Source organism: Asterias amurensis, chromosome 7, assembly GCF_032118995.1.
Source record: "Asterias amurensis chromosome 7, ASM3211899v1".
In the NCBI taxonomy this organism is placed as follows: domain Eukaryota; kingdom Metazoa; phylum Echinodermata; class Asteroidea; order Forcipulatida; family Asteriidae; genus Asterias; species Asterias amurensis.
The window spans coordinates 5,726,529-5,746,103 of NC_092654.1; the positions used below are offsets into that span (position 1 = coordinate 5,726,529).

At 39.7% G+C, this 19,575-nt stretch overlaps 1 protein-coding gene and 1 pseudogene across 3 annotated transcripts in view; one reads left to right on the forward strand and one right to left on the reverse strand.

Annotated features, from left to right (window-relative positions):
* The window catches only part of LOC139939454 (tubulin delta chain-like), a 116,058-nt gene that overhangs the window by 33,602 nt on the left and 62,881 nt on the right, over positions 1-19,575 (forward strand). For all 3 annotated transcript variants that reach the window (XM_071935384.1, XM_071935383.1, XM_071935385.1), the window contains exons 4-5: positions 3,239-3,297; positions 15,513-15,647. In XM_071935384.1, the coding sequence (XP_071791485.1) occupies positions 3,239-3,297; positions 15,513-15,647 (194 nt within the window). The remainder of the gene's footprint in view (positions 1-3,238; positions 3,298-15,512; positions 15,648-19,575) is intronic.
* On the reverse strand, positions 1,338-1,832 carry LOC139939510 (uncharacterized; annotated as a pseudogene).

Genomic DNA, 19,575 nt, shown 5'->3' on the forward strand with positions numbered 1-19,575 from the left:
ATTTTGAGCTTAAAACATGAAATTTCTGAGAGCTCAATGTAAGTGCGTCCACACGTTATCGCATCATTATATATCCCGTGTCCAGTTCACGTTTCATTAAAGAGACGTTCGATCTCTGGTATCCCGTTTCAAATTATTTGAGTTTTTAGCTTTAACAAAACTGGGACCAAACAATACAATTGGCAAATGATCACTAAGACCTGAAGTAATAATTTTTGCCTGATGAGAATCTACGCTGTTGGTGAAAATGTTGTCAATAAGAGTAGCTGTATTACACATTATTCTTGTTGGTTTGTCTACAGTTGGGCGAAAGGAGTGTGAATATAAGATATCCAAAAACTCGCGAGTTGGGTTATGGGAATCACTTTTAAGAAAGTTTATATTGAGATCCCCTAAAATATAGCAGACTTTGTTTTCAGTCGTTAATTTGTTAAGAGTTTCATCCATTTCTTCGGAAAAGTTAGAAACAGCATGACCAGGAGGTCTGTAAATTAAACCTATGATGATAGTTTTCTTTGTATTTGTACGGATTTCTAACAAAAATGGATATAAAACATCCTGAAGCACAAACAATGTCGGGCCGAATCGTGTACTGCAATGAGTCTTTTACATATAACATGACACCACCACAATTTTTTGCATACATGTAGGTCTATTTTTGTGCTCACATTTATCTCCAGGAATGGATAACATTGAATGCGGGGTGCTTTTGAGCCATTTGTTTTTCAGTATGACCGATAATGTGGGACTTTTGTTGTATTTTATTTAGAGTAAAAGTGAGATCTTCAAAATTTTAGTTTACACTTCTGATATTGGCGCGGAAGATTGAAAAGGAGTCATTTTCAAATTCCTTTGTTTTGTCTCTGAGTTATCTTTCTGAAAGGTATTGAGCACCACACGAATTAAATAAAAGCTGACTAGGATCCGTTGAATTCAGAATTGTCGGGTTAAAAACACAATCATTGAAATGAAGAGTAGTGTCATTCAATGGTTCAGAGCTATTGTCGTGACTTGTGCTATTGTTATCACTCATTGTGTGAAAGGAATTCAAATTGGTGACGACGGACAAGCAGACTGATTAAGTACAATGAGGTGATTACATGTATCAAGCTAAGAATAAGAAGATGCACTGTGTACATACTGATGAATGCAAAGGGAACAAAATTGCACCACAATATATAGCAACATGGGGTAACTTGATTTACAAGAAAACAACACAGGTACATTCCAATAAGATTGATTTGTGAAATACACAATTAAATTGAAAGAAATCTTATGATAACACTCGGAAGAAAAAAATACTCAGCTGACGCTAGTAGCACTATGAAGATAACAAGCTAGGAGATGGGGGTTGCTTCCCGGAGCCGAAAGGTCTTGAACGGACCGCTTTTCAGTTTGTATGAAATTACTGCTGGGACGGACATGGGGATGTAGGCAAACTGGACCCTTGAGTCATCACGCATGGATTGGAGATGATCATCTCTGAGACATTTTCTGCCTGCCCGAATCCTTGAGGTGACGTCATTGGTGATGTAAATGTTAGCTCCTCTGTAGGGATTGTTCGGGCGGCGTTTTTGAGAATGAACTTTCTGTCCGTATCTGAGTAGCTTGACGTGAATAAGATGTGGGCGAGTCTGACCACCGGACCCGGAGCGAGATAGTTGGTTTCTTGGAGTGCGGTGGGCCCGTTGGATTTCAAAATCTTAACCTCCCTCCAGCTTCATGTGGAAATCTAGAAAGCCCGCCACAAGCTCCTCGCAGGACTTTTGATCTTTCTCAGATCCCTCTGGGACACCATGGATGACAATGTTATTTCTCCTGTTCCTGTTCATCTAGCTGGTTACTAAGCTTGTGCGTATAGTCCAGGAGAACTGAGCATGAACCGTGACATTGAGTACAACTATAATTTTTTTGCTGAAATGAGTACTCCAGGGGGTCCCTTTTAAGAATCTGATGCATGCCCAGCTGGCAGGGTTGAGCATTTTTTGTTATTGCAAAAAATCACTTTTCCCATATTTGTTTGTGTTCAAACGCTCATAAATGTGTTTTATATGATAACGACAGAACTCTTCACATGTTTTTTCTATTGTTAATTTACTTTTACCTTACTTTGGTGAAATTTCGTAATCAATAGGTTACTTTGTTTCTGATCTAACCTATGACCTGGGTGCAACATTTCGCAACATTTCTATGTATTTATAACATGAGTAAACTAAAAGAAATAGGCCAACATGAGTGGTTTACCCTTAAAATAAAATAAATTCTAAAGGGGACAAAATCATGTTATAATTGACCTTCATAATATACCAGGTGTCCTGCTTCTCAGTAAAACAAGATACATGCCAATGTATCAAACCATTACTTGCCGTTTTTGGGGTGTGTGTACCTAAAACAAAGTGTTGTGGTGTCATATTTAACTATGATTATACAGTGATGCAACTATCTCAATAAACAAATTTAGTCTCAACCAAATGCCATCAACTCTAGCCAAAATTACCATTCAACTGTGACTGTTCCTCACCGATGAGATATTGATGCCATGGTCAGAGGACATTCTGATGAGCGTTTGTTATAAATTTATAGAAATGTGGCGAAATGTGGCACCAGGCCAAAGGTCAGATCAGAAACAAACTATTGAGTACGTAATTTCACCAAAGGTAAAAGTAAACAAATAATATTATTAACCACATGTCTGAACTAATATCTACGTGAAATATCTGGTTAGTACACTTCTAAAAGTATTCCTTGTCGAGAAAACATGTGAAGAGTTTTGTCGCTATCATATAAAACACATTGATGAGCGTTTGTACACAAACATATGGGAAAAGTGATTTTTTTGCAATAACAAAAAATGCTCAACCCTGCCAGCTGGACATGCATTGGAATTGCATACTACATGTAGACACCTTGAAAAACATATTTCTGCAAAAAAAAATCTTAATTGTACTCAATGTCACGCTTTACCTAAATTTGGGGTTTAGCTCCTGGACTAGTATCATTATGGTGACAGTCGAACCTGCTAAAGTCACACCAGCGTAAAATCAACAATTTTTTTTAGTATGTAAATTTTCTATCAGGGTTGAGAAATAATTGTGTTTTTTTCCCTTCACTCCGATGTAGACATACTAGATAAGATATTATGATTTTACCCTTACATTGATGTGTAAAGCAAATGTATACTCATCAGTGCTTCCTGAATCATTCACAAACCTTAAAAAATGTTTCCTTTTATTTGCAGTTTACGGGAGTCCAATGTTATTACTGGAAAACATGGAAGAGGAACAAACTGGGCTATGGGTGAGTAAGTGGGGATACAGATGTATGTATTGATATTTTGTTGTGAATTTCCTGCGGTTAAGACGCATCTTATCTGACCTTTTAGACCCCCAAAACATTGTTGCGTCTTATCTTCCGGGGTGCCTCGTCTACTATTGTTTGATGTTATTTTGATGATCACTGCGTGAAGTCTATGTTTATACTGTAAATAAACACCTTTACTTTGTCCAGGGACCAGGGTACATTGTAAATCTACTTGATATAATTTTTCTTCAAATAAAACCTGCATCGAACATCGTTATGTAGTTTTAACAAGCTTAGATGAACCATGGACGAAAGTACCGACCAAAAAAACTAAATCACTGCCATGCTGACTGCTACCCACTAGTTATACAAAATAAGTGGTGGCCGCAATCTTTGAAAAGATTTACTCTTTTGCGCAAGCTGCCATTTTTTTACGCCGCAAATTGTTTATCAAATTCAAAAATGCCCATATTGAGTCCATCTTTAAAGATTGCGCAAAGCGCCCTCTAGCGATCTTGTCTCTTTTAGCTAACAGCTTGTTTTTAGAAAAAAATCTTTAAAAAGAAAATGAAAAAGTTCAAAATTAGACAATGGAAGTGATGTTTTATTTAACATCGTGATAACAAAATTAGCTTGAAAGATCTCACGCAAAGCTGGCCTCTGGACTTGGCATCTCTGTGACCTCCGTATGTGTTGATGTAAAAGCAATGAATGGGATCCTACATGTATTACCAGAAATGAAAAATTGTCATACGGCAAGCTAGCCCTGGTGGCCTTACACTTTCGTATTATACTACAGTGACGTCCTGGATATCAGGGTCCATTCCTGGGGCGGAAAGTTTTCAAAGCGTTATAACTCAAATCTTACCTGCAAGAAACCACTAATTTCAACAGATTCACATTCCATGGCAGCATATATATATTTCTGCAGTGGGTTTTGGTCCCTATATATTCTTCACAAATCCGTCATTTTCATGAAATAATGCAGCTCCCAACGTTAAGAAATTCCCATTTTTGTTTGTATTCTCACAGGATGCCGTGTGTACGCAAGACGCAAAACGCACAATGCGCAAATATTGCGTTGTGTTTGCGTGTCAAGATACGGTGACCAAGAATTCATGCGTCTTACATATTACGTCTTGCAAGCGAATGGTGTACTAAAACCTTCAGTAAATTATCAACTAAAACATGAAATTGTTTCGGACAATTGTAAGCTTAACTTTGCGGGGGGGGGGGGGGGGTAGTTGTAGTGTGTATGAGTGTTTTCACCCATTGGTCTTTCCCACCTACATGGCAGAGTATCAGCAAAACACTGGCTAAGATTATTTGTGAAAAACAAAACAGAACCTCAGAGCGCTTACACAACTTATTGTTACAATACTTTATCTTAATATGAAGAATGGGCGTGTAAGTTCCTTGAACAAGGTGTACAAAGTTTAAGAAACATTTTGACAAAGTACATTTACTTGCAACTATAACCCCCTAAAACAGAAACACTGTGTGAATCCCGTAAAAAAACGCCATACCGCAGTGACAAGTTAAGATCACAGCCGAGTGGTTAAGAGCATCGAATTCAAGTTCTGATGCTAAGTCACCGGAGTGTGGGTTCGAATCCTGGTCGTGACACTTGTGTCTTTGAGCAAGATACTTTACTATAATTGCTTTTATTATTATTATTATTATTATTTATTCGACCAATACAAGTTACAACAGCCAAGTTACAATAACACAAGACAGAACATTAACGGAAGAACAATTATAAAAAAGCAAGAAATAAGGAAAATAAATACAGAATTAAACAAAAGAATAAATAAGGTTAAAATAAATTAAAATAACTTAAATAAATTATTTGAAAAAGAAAACAAAAGCAAAAAATAAACACATTAAGAGGGTGGCTGAGGGCGGAGCATGCAGGAGGAAAACAAAACCAAATGGGACGACAACCAGAAGGGATAAAAAACCAAGGACAAATCATGCGGGTCAGGGGTAACAAAAGTAAACCAAAATTACTGTTGCTCGGAAGCATGCTGCCCCACGCATGACCAACAAACACAATGAACTCAGAAACAACAATAGGGAAGGGAAACCAAACAGGGGATTGTTCACGACCTACATGCAAACAAATTGAACATCTATTACGCTGTGTGGTTTAAACAATGATCCTTAAGGAGGCGAAGAAATGTCATAAGAGGACAAATTACAGCAGCTTCACGAATGACGGGTGGTATCGTGTCCCACAATCTGGGAAATCTATGGGAGGGTGAATGGAACAATCAGTCGGTACGAGCTGAAAGATGGCGGAATGTGAGTGAGTCAAGATGACGAGGATTAATGAAAACTCCAGTAAGAATAGATTCGCAGTGTATGAGCAGTGCCATGTAAAACCTTGAACACAAAGGCACTGAGCAAGTAATTACGCCTGTTAGTTAGAGGACACCAGTGAAGATGCTGCAATCTGTCCTCATAAGACATTCTCCACGCCTTTGTTTAAGAGCAAGCCGGGTAGCAGTTCTTTGGACCCTTTCAAGCTGATTTTGTTGTGATAATGTAAACGGATGCCATGCTGGGAGACCATACTCTAAAATTGGGAGAACAAGAGATTTGTACAGTGAGAAAATTGCGTTAGTGGAGGACCCTATAGCAACTGTTCTGATGAAACCTAACATGCGGTTGGCTCTGGCAACTACTGAGGAGGTATGAGTAGCCCATGAAAGTTTGGAATCAAGTGTAAGCCCTAGGTACTGAAACGACTTGGTAGATTCTATTGGAAGAGTACCTAGGTTGTACAATATTGGGTCAAGGTTCCTGCATCTTGTGACATGCATGACCTTGGTTTTACTAATGTTGAATGTCATTTCATTGACATTGGACCAGTTAGCAAGCTTATCTAAGTCAGATTGGAGCACAAGTTGTCATCGGCGTTTTCTATTGTGCGGTACAGAAGAATATCATCGGCAAATAACACACAACTGGATGAAGTTGAATGAGATATGTCATTAACAAAAAGATTGAATAGTAACGGCCCTAATACACTGCCTTGAGGTACACCAGAAGTAATGTTAACCCATGAGAAGACTCCGCCCCTAAAGAGAACCCGTTGCTTGCGGTATGTCAGGAAAGACCGAACCCAACACCACAACTTGCCGCGAACATTGAAAGAGGTAGCAAGTTTTTCAAGTAGGATGTGGTGTGGCATTGTGTCAAAGGCTTTTGTCATGTCCAAGAAAACTCTTGGGGGGGGGGGGGGGCGGCGTCTATCAAGGGTGGATGACCAATGTTGAATAATGTTCACCAGTTGGGTAACACAACTCCTGTGTTTTACAAAGCCGTGCTGATGGGGATTTAGGAGAGCAAAGGTGTTTAAGTGATTATTTAAGGCAACAGTTATAATGCATTCAAGAACGTTACATAAACACAGAAGTCAGAGCAACAGGCCTATAATTAGTTAACAATACCTTATCCGCTTTCTTGTGAACTGGTGTCAGTTGACCGATGCTCAGCGATGCGTTACACAATAAGCCAAGAGGATGAGCTATTTCGGAGGAGATTTTGTTCAGAACACTAGGCAAGATACAATCAGGTCCAGGAGATTTATTAGTGGGGAGCTTTTTAAGCAACGCAGCAATTTGGTTGGCAGAAACTGAAATGTGAGACAACTCAGGAATATGCAGTGAGCAAGGCGGGTGGAGGTTGCGAACAGGACCTGATTGTTTACAAACAGAACAGAAGTAACCACTGAATGCAGATGAAATTATGTCAGGGCTGGTTATTTTACAGTTATTATGATAAAATGAAGGAGGCGGGGGCGATTGTTTCCTGCCTCTGACATAGGACCAGTAATTTTGGCACATCTGATTCCTGACTTTGCCTGATTGTCATTCATGTAGCCAATTTCAGCAACATGTCATCATTGCAAATGTCGCGTATCATTCTAAAGAGAAACACCTCAGCTTTGCTTTGATATATAACTTAATACAAACAGAGTAATAAATTATAAAAATTTACTTGATTGAAAAAAGTTTCCTAACTTTTTATATTATAAGAAAATACCCACCTCTTATACCTGCCCTCCCAAAAGGTTGAAAAAGAAAGAAAAAAAGAAAAAAAGGAGTTCATGGACTTCAAAGGTTCAAAGGTCTTCCAGGAATGGAGAAGAGCAGTCCCTAATAAAAAATCATCAAATTCACGTGATCTTTTTGAGGTAGTTTTCCTTCCAGCCGTAGAAAAGCTAATTCGCTGAACCAAATTTTAATATTTTTGTTTACAATTATTCATGAGTATATGACAAAAAAGACTACATATTCAGATTAGGGATACAAATGGTACATAATGGTCAAAAATCAAACGTAACATTACCATTCAGAGAGTGTGTAACGGAAGCTTGTTATATGGCCCCACGGCATGGAGCAATCGGAATGTAAGCCGTGGGGCATTTTACGTACCGCCCATGCCGTGTCTCGTGGGGGCTTGAGGTGTAATCCCGGGTGCTATGAACTCCCAGCTTGCGGGTCACGCTGTGAGGTTGGTAGGGGTTGGGAGCCAGACATCAAAGTACATGTTTGTCATTGTGGGTTCAGTTGTAACTCGCTAAACCGTACCCTCCTATGACTGGTTTGTCGGGCAAGACTAGTCTCCAGCGTAGTCTGGCAAGCTATATCGTCTTGTACATTCTGCAGCGCTGTGTTAACTTTTTCACTGTTTTCTGCTTCAGCTTTCCGACGGAACCAATCGAACCAATCAGCGTGCGATCGTAGTAATGAATTAGCATAATGTGTTCTGTGACCCAGGGTCATTCATGTTATGATTACACAGCATTGGCAGCTCCGTGTTTGTCGTGGAGGAAGAATCATTGGAAAAATAGGAATTTTTATGTTCACAGTTGTGAGTGCTAAAGATGAAAAAGTAAGCTGAAGCTATATTGATCTGCTATCTAGAAGGCAATGACGACTACATGTATGTCAAAATATACCAGTTAGTGCCCCTGCTGACGGTCTGTGTTGCGATAAACTCTGTCAGTTCTTCGTGTGCCTCTGCATGCAGTTGGACTGTGTGTCCTGGTGTGAATAAACTAGAGCAATACCATGAAACAACCAAACGTTTGCAACTGTGTGCAAGTCATTGTGTAACTGTCAGTGTCACACAGTGGTGAGTGGAGAAAATCTTGTTCATATTGATCTTATTACAAAACAGCTTATTATTAGCTGTTTTGTAGCGCAGCGCAGCGAAACAATCTTGTTTTTGTTAAAGTTGTATTTATTATTATTATTTTTTTATTTATTTGTCATCTTAAGTACTCGCAATGTTTTGCATAGTTCCTAAAGAGCAATTGCAATTAAACTTTCTGGGATGAAAGGTATTGGTCCTATAATGATCCTAAAGCAATGATGTCATGATGACGTCATCAGCTGTCACGTGATGTCATCTTAAAGGTGTTTTATTTTAAATGTTTGAAAATCTATATCAAATCAGCCATAAGAGACCGTAGGTTTCTGTTTTGGGGATCGGGTAGGGATAAATTAGGTCTTCATTTTGTTTTGTGTGCGTGACCTCACATGACCTCTACTTCCTGTCGAAACCGGAAGAACCTCTAATTCAAAAGTGGCAAATGTTATGAAGTTGCTTTATCAACGATGCTAGTGTCTAGAAAGGGTGGGCAATTCAAAAAAATATTGATGATGTCACAAATTACAACAGCGCCCTCTAGCGGCAGGTTGAAAACTCTTCAAAATGGACTTTTTGAAGATGTGTGTGGTGAAGTTTTTTGTAATCACTTCAAAATTTACACACATGTTGATTGTCAGGCATCCATCATATGTGTGAAGTTTCAGATCGATGACGTCATTGGGGGTCACGTGACATGGCATGAAAGGTGCACTTTTTAAACTCTCATAACTCCCGAAGTAATGATGTAATCATGTTGAAACTTGGTAGGTTGTCAGATATTGGCAAATGACGTTATGTTGGCGTCATCGCATGATTTGTTATGATTTTTTCAATTTTTGCACCTTTAAGTCATACATTGCTAACCGAACATGGTATAACTTCAATTTTCTTATTTTAAAAGAGTAATTGGTCATAACTGCTTTGAATACAAAAAGAATTTCAAATTTAGTTGAATTTCAAATGTTATAAACGAAACAGCTATGCATTTGTGCACAAATGCAATCATGTCTAGTTATTATTATTATTTTTATTTTTGTTAATGCCTTCCAGGAAGAAGGATCAGATCAATTTGTGCCAAAATTAACCGTTTAAAGAATAGTTTTGTACCATCGACCGTGCAAGTTTTAAAATAAAATAGTTAATTTTGCTGTCATTTATTTCTGACATATGTATTGAACATCAAGAAAATGTTTTTTGTTTATTCCCGACATATCTGACTTGCATAGTTAGCGAATAAGTCATGCCCCCTCTTTTGTGGATTGTTACCGCCCCCTACCATCAACTTCACATCAGGAATTCAAACATATCGTCGGCAAAAAGAGTCTGGTCCCTAACTACACGCGCCTAGGTACCAGGCCACACAGTGCACACGTCTCTATATGCACACAGCCATTGAAAACCATTTTTAAAATACTTGCGCATTTAATAAAAAAGATAAAAAAATATTTCAGGTTTTAAAAGTCATGTTTAATCGTTAAAATGGATTAAAAAAACAAGGGAATCAATTTGTGGTGAAGAGGTTTTCAACTAGTGGTTTAAACCCAACGAGGCCTTGTTCTTGATAACTTTACCGAGACGATGTCGAGGTAAATTATCAAGAACCAGGCCTCGGCGGGTTTAAACCACTAGTTGAAAACCGATTCAACACACTTTGATTCCCATTTATAAATACCTTTTCGGTCAAAACCATCATCACTTTTTGGTAAAAAAGTAAAAATAAATGCAAAAATTATAATTGTTAAATGATTTCTTTCAACGCAACACCCCTCCAGCTATGAAATGGTAAAGCCCTCCACCGCCATCGGGTAAACAACTCTTTATAAGGGAATGCTGTGCGCGTCGCGAATATCTTGTGCTGTTGCACAACTGTTTCAGCCGTTGTTCTCGACCAATAGGAATGAAGAAACTGTCTTAAAAGAACAGGTGCAAGCTCGCGTGTAACGCCCATGAATTAACACTTTTTACCGGTCACAAACAAAGGTTTATACACACCCACGTGACGCGCTCTCCACCAATAGGAATAGCTAAACTGTCTGAGGTATTTATGAATGCAGGTTTAAGTTGAATGAATGCAGGTTTAAATTGCATGTATAGGGTACAGTAAAAGTATACAAATTTTTTTTTACATGGGCTAACTGATGCTAAAGTTTGGTTATATCATGGAGGAAGGAATACAAGGAGTTACAACGAACAGGAGATCAAACGTCCCAGGTCTGGTACCGCCACAGATTTCTTAACCACACGCGACAAAAGCTGTCTCTCTGTGTGCGCTTGCAGTATGGACCCGAGGTAAAAAAAGATTATGTCATGCATTGCGTGCATCAGATAGCGGCGTTGTACAATGTTTTTGAAAAAGTCAGATTTCCATTCCTTCCCCCCCCAAAAGGCACCACAACGCAACACGTAAAGGTCTGCATGAATGCATAGACAAGGGTTTACTGAGAAAAGACCGTCATTTAACCGGCCAAACTCGGCCAAAAGTTATCAAAATCACAGAAATATTTAAGCATTATTTCATTCATATGTCAATAATTGTATTACCGGAATATCAACATAATTTTCCTTCTGACAGTCGGATTTTAAAGAAGGAAACATCAGCAGAATCAGAATCTCACTGCACATCGGACGGACAATAAAGCTAACATGTACATGTGGTATAGAGCTACTGTTTATGCAATTACTTGTTCGTTTATTCAGAATTATATGTACTATTAAAAAACACAAACGAGTAATTTCTCCACTGTGCAGTCTGAAGCAATAACAGACCCTGTGTGCACAAAGGGAACTTAATCATCCATGGTGACAACAGCAGTCCATCGATCGGTAATCACCCTGTGGGGGCGTAGTGGGCCATTCAAACTCCTTGTATTTCCTTCCTCCATGGTTAATACATGTTATTTTCACTTTTTAATGAAGTTTCAATGGTTTTGGACACTTTTCAGATACTAAAACTTGACTTTATAGAAAAAAATGATGTCCCATTTCCCCCCACTACTTGGGGCGAGATGGGACGCATTCATTGTACCAATGACGGGTCAGCGAATTGGGGCAAGATGGGACAAGAAATGTATGACCATTACCAAAACCGTCAATCTTAAGTGTGAAGAGATAGGGAATCAAAATTGGTTTTAAACCTAAGTTTATTACTCACAATTTCGTTTGCAGTTTTAAATTTTTTGGAAATAGCCATTTTAACAATTGTATTTTAAAGGAACGTTACATAATTGGTAAGAAACAAAAATCGCGAAGATCACAGATTTACATACAACTTAGACAGTCTTACAAAGATGATAGTAGAAAACACCCCCTGAAATATTTCTTTTTGAAATTTCATTTTTTATTAAAAATAAATAATCTAATTTCGCGTCGCTCAGGGAGCGTTATTTAATCATTTTGGTTTTGGCATCGATGCAATGCAAAATTTGTAATTCTCTCATTATTCTCTCGTGACCCAGATGGCTGATCGATCTCAAACTTCTACAGGTTTGTCAGTTAATGTATATGGTGGATTACATAAAGTGCTTACAGTGCAAGCAAAACCAAGTCTGTATAATGTTCCTTTAATAGTGAAAGCGTCCCAATTTACCCCAACTGTTCATTATTCATATTAAATAACCTGTTGAAAAATTGTCACGTTTTACCCTCGCAAATTAACCGCCTGGGGTGAAATGGGACAGATCACAAGAAACACCTAGATATAAAATATTTCTGCACTCATGCAGTTGATCCGTGTTGCTTTTAACCAACACTGGTAACATTTCTGAATAAAATTTTGCCCTGATAATGGGTTTAATTCATGTTGTAAGTAGATCATGACAGTCTTTAAAATATACCAATGGACAATTTTAACCCCCACTTATAATCTTGTGCTTGAAAACGGACTAGTCATATGTTTGCTGCATATGTTTGCTAATGTAATATAAAAAGAAAACGGCAAAAGGGCAACCTCTGTAGAGACAGGCCAGATATGGACAAAACAATTATGCATAGGATGGGTTTGCCAGACATGATCTGGTTCATTTTAATAACGCTTTAAATAGGCAATGTCCCATCTTACCCCGTGTCACATCTTCCCCTAGTGTACCCAATTGCTTGTTGCGCCTCCTATACATCACAAAGCAAACTACGGTTGATTTGCTGAGAACAGGTCCTGTGGCAAGTTTGGTGCACAGAAAAAATTGTGGCATATCCGCGCATATCTTTAAGCCGACCCAATAAGAATAAGATAATGTGCAATAAGATAATGTGCAATAAGATAATGTGCAATAAGATAATGTGCAACAAAATAATGTGCAATAAGATAATGTGCAATAAGATAATGTGCAAATCGCCCGACTAGATTATGGCCAACTCAACATGATAACGAGGCAGCCCCGTTTCCAAGTGCAACTGCATGCCCCGTTTCCAAGTGCAACTGCACTATAATGTTGTTTGTAGTTTTTATTGGACCCTATAAAGGACAAAAATCAAACGGATAAGAGCACTGAACTCAAGCTCTGGTGTTTCTGTTCAGCAGAGTGTGGGTTCAAATCCCGGTCGTGTCCCTGAGCAAGACACTTTACTGTAATTGCTTTCGCTCCACCCAGGGGTAAATGGGTACCAGTGAGGGCAGAGATTGTTCTTGTGGTTGGTTTAGCTTACGACGCTACCTATTTGGCGGCACAGGCTGATACTCCCAAAGGAGCTGAGATGGTTCAAGGAATGAAATGCCCCAGTGATCAGGGTAGGGCACAGGCTGTAAACTCCCCAGGGAGATGAGACCATTTAAGGAATGAAATGCCCCAGTGATCAGGGTAATAATGTTGGAAGCGCTTTGAGACATGTTGTATAAAGCGCTATGTAAAAACCAAATACTATTATTATTATAAAAATCTACACAGACTGGCACATAACTCATTGACAACGAAACACAAAATTGCTACTGTACATGTTTGTACATCTGACAGAAACGCGATGTCTGTTGGTCGGTGACTGCTCTATATTCCGACATCCCTATGTTCCGACACCCCTATATTCCGACACGCCTATGTTCCGACACCCCTTTGTTCCGACAACTCAACCTATTGTTCCGACACCCCTATGTTCCGACACCCCTATATTCCGACACCCCTATATTCCGACACCCCTATGTTCCGACAACCTGCACCAACATTTTGTGTTAGCCATTTTTTCAAGAAAAACATTTAAAATGGATGCCTTCGCCCATCCAACCACCCAAAATTGTGGCCATCCAAAGGACAAACCTTGTCCTTCCAATATGGATTTAATTTTCCATATCCCATTAACAAAACATACCACGATAGGTCACATGACCATATTAGACTGAACATTACATGACCTCCACAGAAAACCACACACACATAACGCACCTTGCCTAAAAGTACCAACAAACAATTCAAATATATATATACCCTAAATTCCCCCAATGTGGAACGCCTGAGGGGATAAACTTGACTTATTATCAATCTACATGTAAGTTGGTACAGATTGCACCCCTATTAACTATACAAAGTTAACAATTAAAAGTTTCCCCACGTTGGAACGCCCGAGGGGATAAACTAGCCCTAACAAAAACGAAAGGCGCTATTTACTAATAAAATGCCAATTGATGAATTACCTACTGTATTGTACCCATGGCATAATTCTAATTCCCCAAGTTGGAACGCCCGAGGGGAAATGTAAAATAGCCTTTGGGAACTGAAAGGCACTATTAATAATGAATATTATAATATTTGGTTTATGATTAGAATGACAAGTAACTTTCCCCCGACAGCCTATTTATCCCCCATCACTGATATTCCTGTCATTTTTCAGCCAAAAAATTCCATACCAAACTGGCGGAGCAAAGGGGAGGTGGTGGGAATTTTTTTTTTATCCCTAACAAAAACTGTGACAAAAGTGATGTTTAACCCTTTTCCCTCCAAAAAGACCCTCTTAGATAATTTAACCCCGTTGGTTAGAAGTTGAAATCTAAACCTATCATTGGCCAATGCCCTTACCCAATCAAAAACCCGATACTGACCACAGCTGCTTGCTGATTGGTTAACAACCCACACTGGTGGATCCCTTGTATCCATGCGAATAGCCCTCAGAGGACACCCAACCAGTCACATGACCTGTTAATGCTCAGCATTGCTTAACTCACATAGACTGGCCACCAGTCACCCCACCATTTATGCACAACAACATGCACCAGCCAGCCTTATGCTGAGTATAAAGCATTTGATCATTTAGTTGATAAAATGAATTATAACCACAAAGCAAATGAAACACAAGCACCAAATTCATGAGTGATTCGATCTTCTTAATTTGATTCAATTACTTTTTAAAAATAGTACAAATTCAACTTATGAATGTTCAAACTTATTACTGGCTGAAATTCGCCAGGAAACCCGTAATACAAGTTGTGTTTTTGTTAATAGTCAACAGAGTAATAATTTGCGAAAATAACTTTTCGGAACATAGGGGTGTCGGAACATACATGTAGGGGTGTCGGAATACATGTATAGGGGTGTGGGAAGATAGGGGTGTCGGAATATAGGTTCAGTTGTCGGAATATAGGGGTGTCGAAATATAGAGGTGTCGGAATATAGGGGTGTCGGAACATAGGGATGTCGGAATATAGGCTGAGTTGTCGGAACATAGGGGTGTCGGAATATAGGTGTGTAACCTATTGGTCGCCCTGCTCTGTGCTTGATCGCACGCTGTGAGTTCTGAATTGGGGACTTTATTTTTACTTGGCCGTAAAGCCATGTTTTATGAATTTGGAATTGGGACAGGTTTCGATTATGGGGCGGATGTCGAAAAGTCGTTGGTTGTAGGGGTTCTTAGAACAACCCCCATGACTTGGCTTTGGCTGTGTTTCCAGACTCAGTTTGACAACTTGATGTTGGGAACACCATCCAAAATGTACACTGCTCCAAAATTTATATGATGGTGAATACGAGCCAAGTGGAGTAAAAAAAAAATGCCCCAACACTTATTTTATCAGTGCAAATATCCTTCATTGCATTAACTAAGAGGTCAAATGATTGTCTCTGTTTTTAAAGGTTACCATGGCTATGGAGATCGTGAAAGTGAGATGATGACACAAACAATTGAGGCTCTGCGAAGGGAAGTGGAACTCTGTGATTGCTATTGTGGTGCTGTCATGGTCCATAGTTTAAGTGGCGGGACAGGATCAGGTATTTGTATGTTTGAGTATAATTGGCATGCATTCTAATGTTAGCAAGCAAATGTGATGGGCTCTACAAAAATGAGTCGCTTGTCGCACAACCCATTTTCTAGTATATAATAGAGCTGTTTAGTGATGGGAGGGTGAAAACAAAAAGATTTTTAATTTTTTAAATTTTCTTGTGGCATTTGTAAGGTCCGGTGATCATACTAATGGGTTTCAATTTTTTTTAATAGTTTCTTCGTATTTCAAAATTTGAATTATTTTGCGCCCTTTTTTTGAAGGATATGCCCAATTAGTACAATCTGTTAAGTCCACAATAGAACACGCGCCTTGAAGTCAGATATTCAGGCTAGGTTTGCTGCATGCTATATTTGCTACAGCGTGGTGTAAAGGGGTGAAGGGAGGGGGGGGGGGGGATAAGTTGAGGGATGCAATAATAGTACAATACAAATAACTGTGGCAAGCAACTGATGATCTTAAGTTAAGAGTGCTTTGTGAAATCCATGTTTTTGTCCTGAGACTATTGCCGAAGAAAGAGAATCATTCTAGAGACATCAGAGATCTTAGTAGCACTAGAGCAGACATTCCAAAACAGTGCCAAAAGTAATTTGACAATAAAAACAGCATTGTTAGGTCAAATTACAAGTACAAATGTACCACTATTAGTATTTGCATCACAGTCCAACTTTAACAAATGCAGTGTACCTATAATACCGACAGAAAATAAGTGTTCACTCAGTTCAATCAAACGTTTTCTCTTCTACGATAGAGGAATTACATGTATCTGTTTAGATGAGTGTTAATACAAATTTATTCTTTTTACAGTATCTTTCAAATTCGCACATGTAATCATCAGGTTTATAGAACAATTTTACTATTATTATCAACACTAACTCCTAAATTTCAACAGCTTATCCACTTCCCGAATAGTTTCCAATAAAAACAGCATTGTTAGGTTAAATTTCATCGACATCAGAATTTGTTTGGGGCAGACTTACAAATTCAATACAACCAACCCCCCTCCCCCCCCCCAATTTTGTTTGATATCAAATTCTGACTGGACTTGAAGACCACAAATTTGAAAGAGAAAACACAGGAGTTCCAGTTTAAACCGGAAGATTCTCATGCCTGGCCATTAAGCCAATCCTCAAATTACTAAGCAATTAATGTGCTGTTGATAAAAAGACATTTATTTAGGGCAAAAACTAAGGGGAAAGATCGTCCAAAAAGGAATTACGCTTGTGGGCCAAGCTTCTACTTTAGCCCATCACACGTTCCCCTTCTCCCACTTTTGAAAAGTGTAGATTTTACCCCCCCCCCCACACTTTTGAGCTTAAAAAAACCAAAAGTAACAAGGCTTTGCTGACAACCTGTTCTTTAATTATAATCACACCTTTATATTTCTCAAAATAATCTTTTTTATATAACAAAAAACTCCAGCAATTTTGCTAGTCGTAGGCGCGTTAATTGCCATCTCCAGACACCAGCCCGCTGTATAGTGCAAGACCGGCAGGTCAGCAGTGCGCTGGTTTGTTGTGCGATGCGAGTGTGTCCCTGCTCACCTAGCCGCGCCATACTCGGCCTCAACGGGCCAAAAGAAAACGGGCCAAATGCTTACTTTCAATGTTAAACCCCCATGTTTTAGGCCTAGGAATACCACTAAGTTATTTAAGCCTTTATTTATTAAATAAAGACTCGATCTGCTACTGGATTGAAACGGGAGTGGTAATAAGGCCATTATTTTTCTCGTCAGGATGATAATACTATACCGGACTCAATTCTAAACGGATTTTGTTACAAAAATAGATGAGTGTCCAGACAAAGTCAGCTCCTTTCTTCCGTGTAAATTTGGCGAGGTTTTATGCGGAATCCAAAGAGGAGATCCAATAACATACACACACAATTGCACACACACCCACAGCAAAAGTTAAATAAAAGGTGCCGTTCCCTCGTCCCCCTGCCCCTTCCCTCTCCCCGTCCCACATGCTCTAAAGCCTGCCTCCGTTCTCCATGATCCAGTCCCACAGCGACAGTTAAATAAAAGGTGCCGTTCCCCCGTCCCCCTGTCCCCCTGTCCCCCTGCCCCTTCCCTCTCCCCGTCCCACGTGCTCTAAAGTCTGCCTCCGTTCTCCATGATCCAGTCCCATAGCGACAGTTAAATAAAAGGTGCCGTTCCCCCATCCCCCTGCCCCTTCCCTCTCCCCGTCCCACGTGCTCTAAAGCCTGCCTCCGTTCTCCATGATCCAGTCCCATAGCGACAGTTAAATAAAAGGTGCCGTTCCCTCATCCCCCTGCCTCTTCCCTATCCCCGTCCCACGTGCTCTAATGTCTGACTCCGTTCTCCATGATCCCGTCATAGCAACAGTTAAATAAAAGATGCCATCCCACTGGCTCATCGTATGTCAATCTACAGAGAAAGTATGGTTAATACTAATGCGGCAGGAGTTTTGTTTTAGATTTCCCTATTGCCGATGCATTTTGTCTCTTTCTGCATTGGTCAAAGAAAGTGCCTCGAGAATAGTAGAATGATGCTCTCTTTTATTGTTTCTAAAGTGGCAAAAAAAGAAAAGAAAAGCCTGTCCTCTGTTGCAAGGAACTACAAGCCTTTAACTTTTACTCTATACCAGCGCGCTGGTGCACGATTAAAAACTAAATATTGCAGGGACTATTTGGGCAGAACGTTTGCTGTTGAGCAATCTCCCTGCTCAGCTGGCCTTTCAACAATCGCTGCATTCTTGGCAGCAAAGGTTCGGCGATTGTCAACCCGGCATACGTATTACAGCCAATTACGACATAATCACAATAGGTGCCAGGACAGATCTATTGATCCCTGCCAAGCATCTGTTTGACAGATAGGTGATTTTCTCTGCAAACTGTTCCAACAAGGCCTAATTGTGGCTACTGCTTAGGGATATTGAGCAGCTTTTTGGGCTGTTCATGATAGTTTCCAGGATGGGATGGGTCAACCATCTATTCAGTAATTAAGGCCTTGGTCCAGCAACTGCAAATATGATCATAGCACGTCCTGCCCGCTGGAAACTATTTCCCTCTTGTGATCTCAGTCAGGTCTTGCAATCACTTTCACAAGCACCCTTTGAGCCTATGGGTCACAGTTCTTTGCTTAACCTTTCTGTTAAGACGTTTTTTTCTGGTGGCTGTAGCTACAGCAAGACGTTGTAGTGAACTCAGGGCATTAACTCTTGACCAAGGTCACATCAGGTGGGAACTGAATCAGATACGTCTGATCCCTCATATATCCTTTCTTACGAAAAACCAATTGCCATCCTATCAGCCACCAGATATTTTTATCAAATCAGTTTTTACCGTGTCAGAGGATAAATTGTGGTGTACAGTTCGGGCACTCAAATGGTTTCTCCAACAACGTGGTCTAGTCTAACCAGACACCATCTCACTCTGGATTATGAAAGCAATCAAGTCATCTAGCTCTGACTGGCCCACCAATCCTGACAGTCGTATCCATGCCCATGAGACTAGGTCTGTATCATCTTCCTTGTCCTTCACGAAAGGAGTCCCACTGCAGGACATTCTCCAAGCAGCATGCAGCTTCAAAGTCTCCCACAACCTTCACTTCTTGCGTCATACGAACACATGGGGAGGTTGCTCAGGTCTCTTTAAGTTTAGTTACACCTCATCAGTGATTGTACCCCTCAGCAGTGATAATATGTCAGACCTCAAGGCCCTTGGAACTCTGTCCTTAGTACCAACTTTTTGTTCCTTTTGATGTTTAAATTTTCATGATATGGAAGGACATCAAGAGACGAGCTTACAGCGTCTTTAGTTTGATCCCTTTAATGTCTCCTTAGCTAAATGCCTCGCCCTGCCCTCCTCTGTTTTTCGGTGCTAATTTGTGCATTCGTATGTTCAACAGGTACATGAGTTTGTGAAGTACTCTCCCAAATCAAGGTGATTTGGGA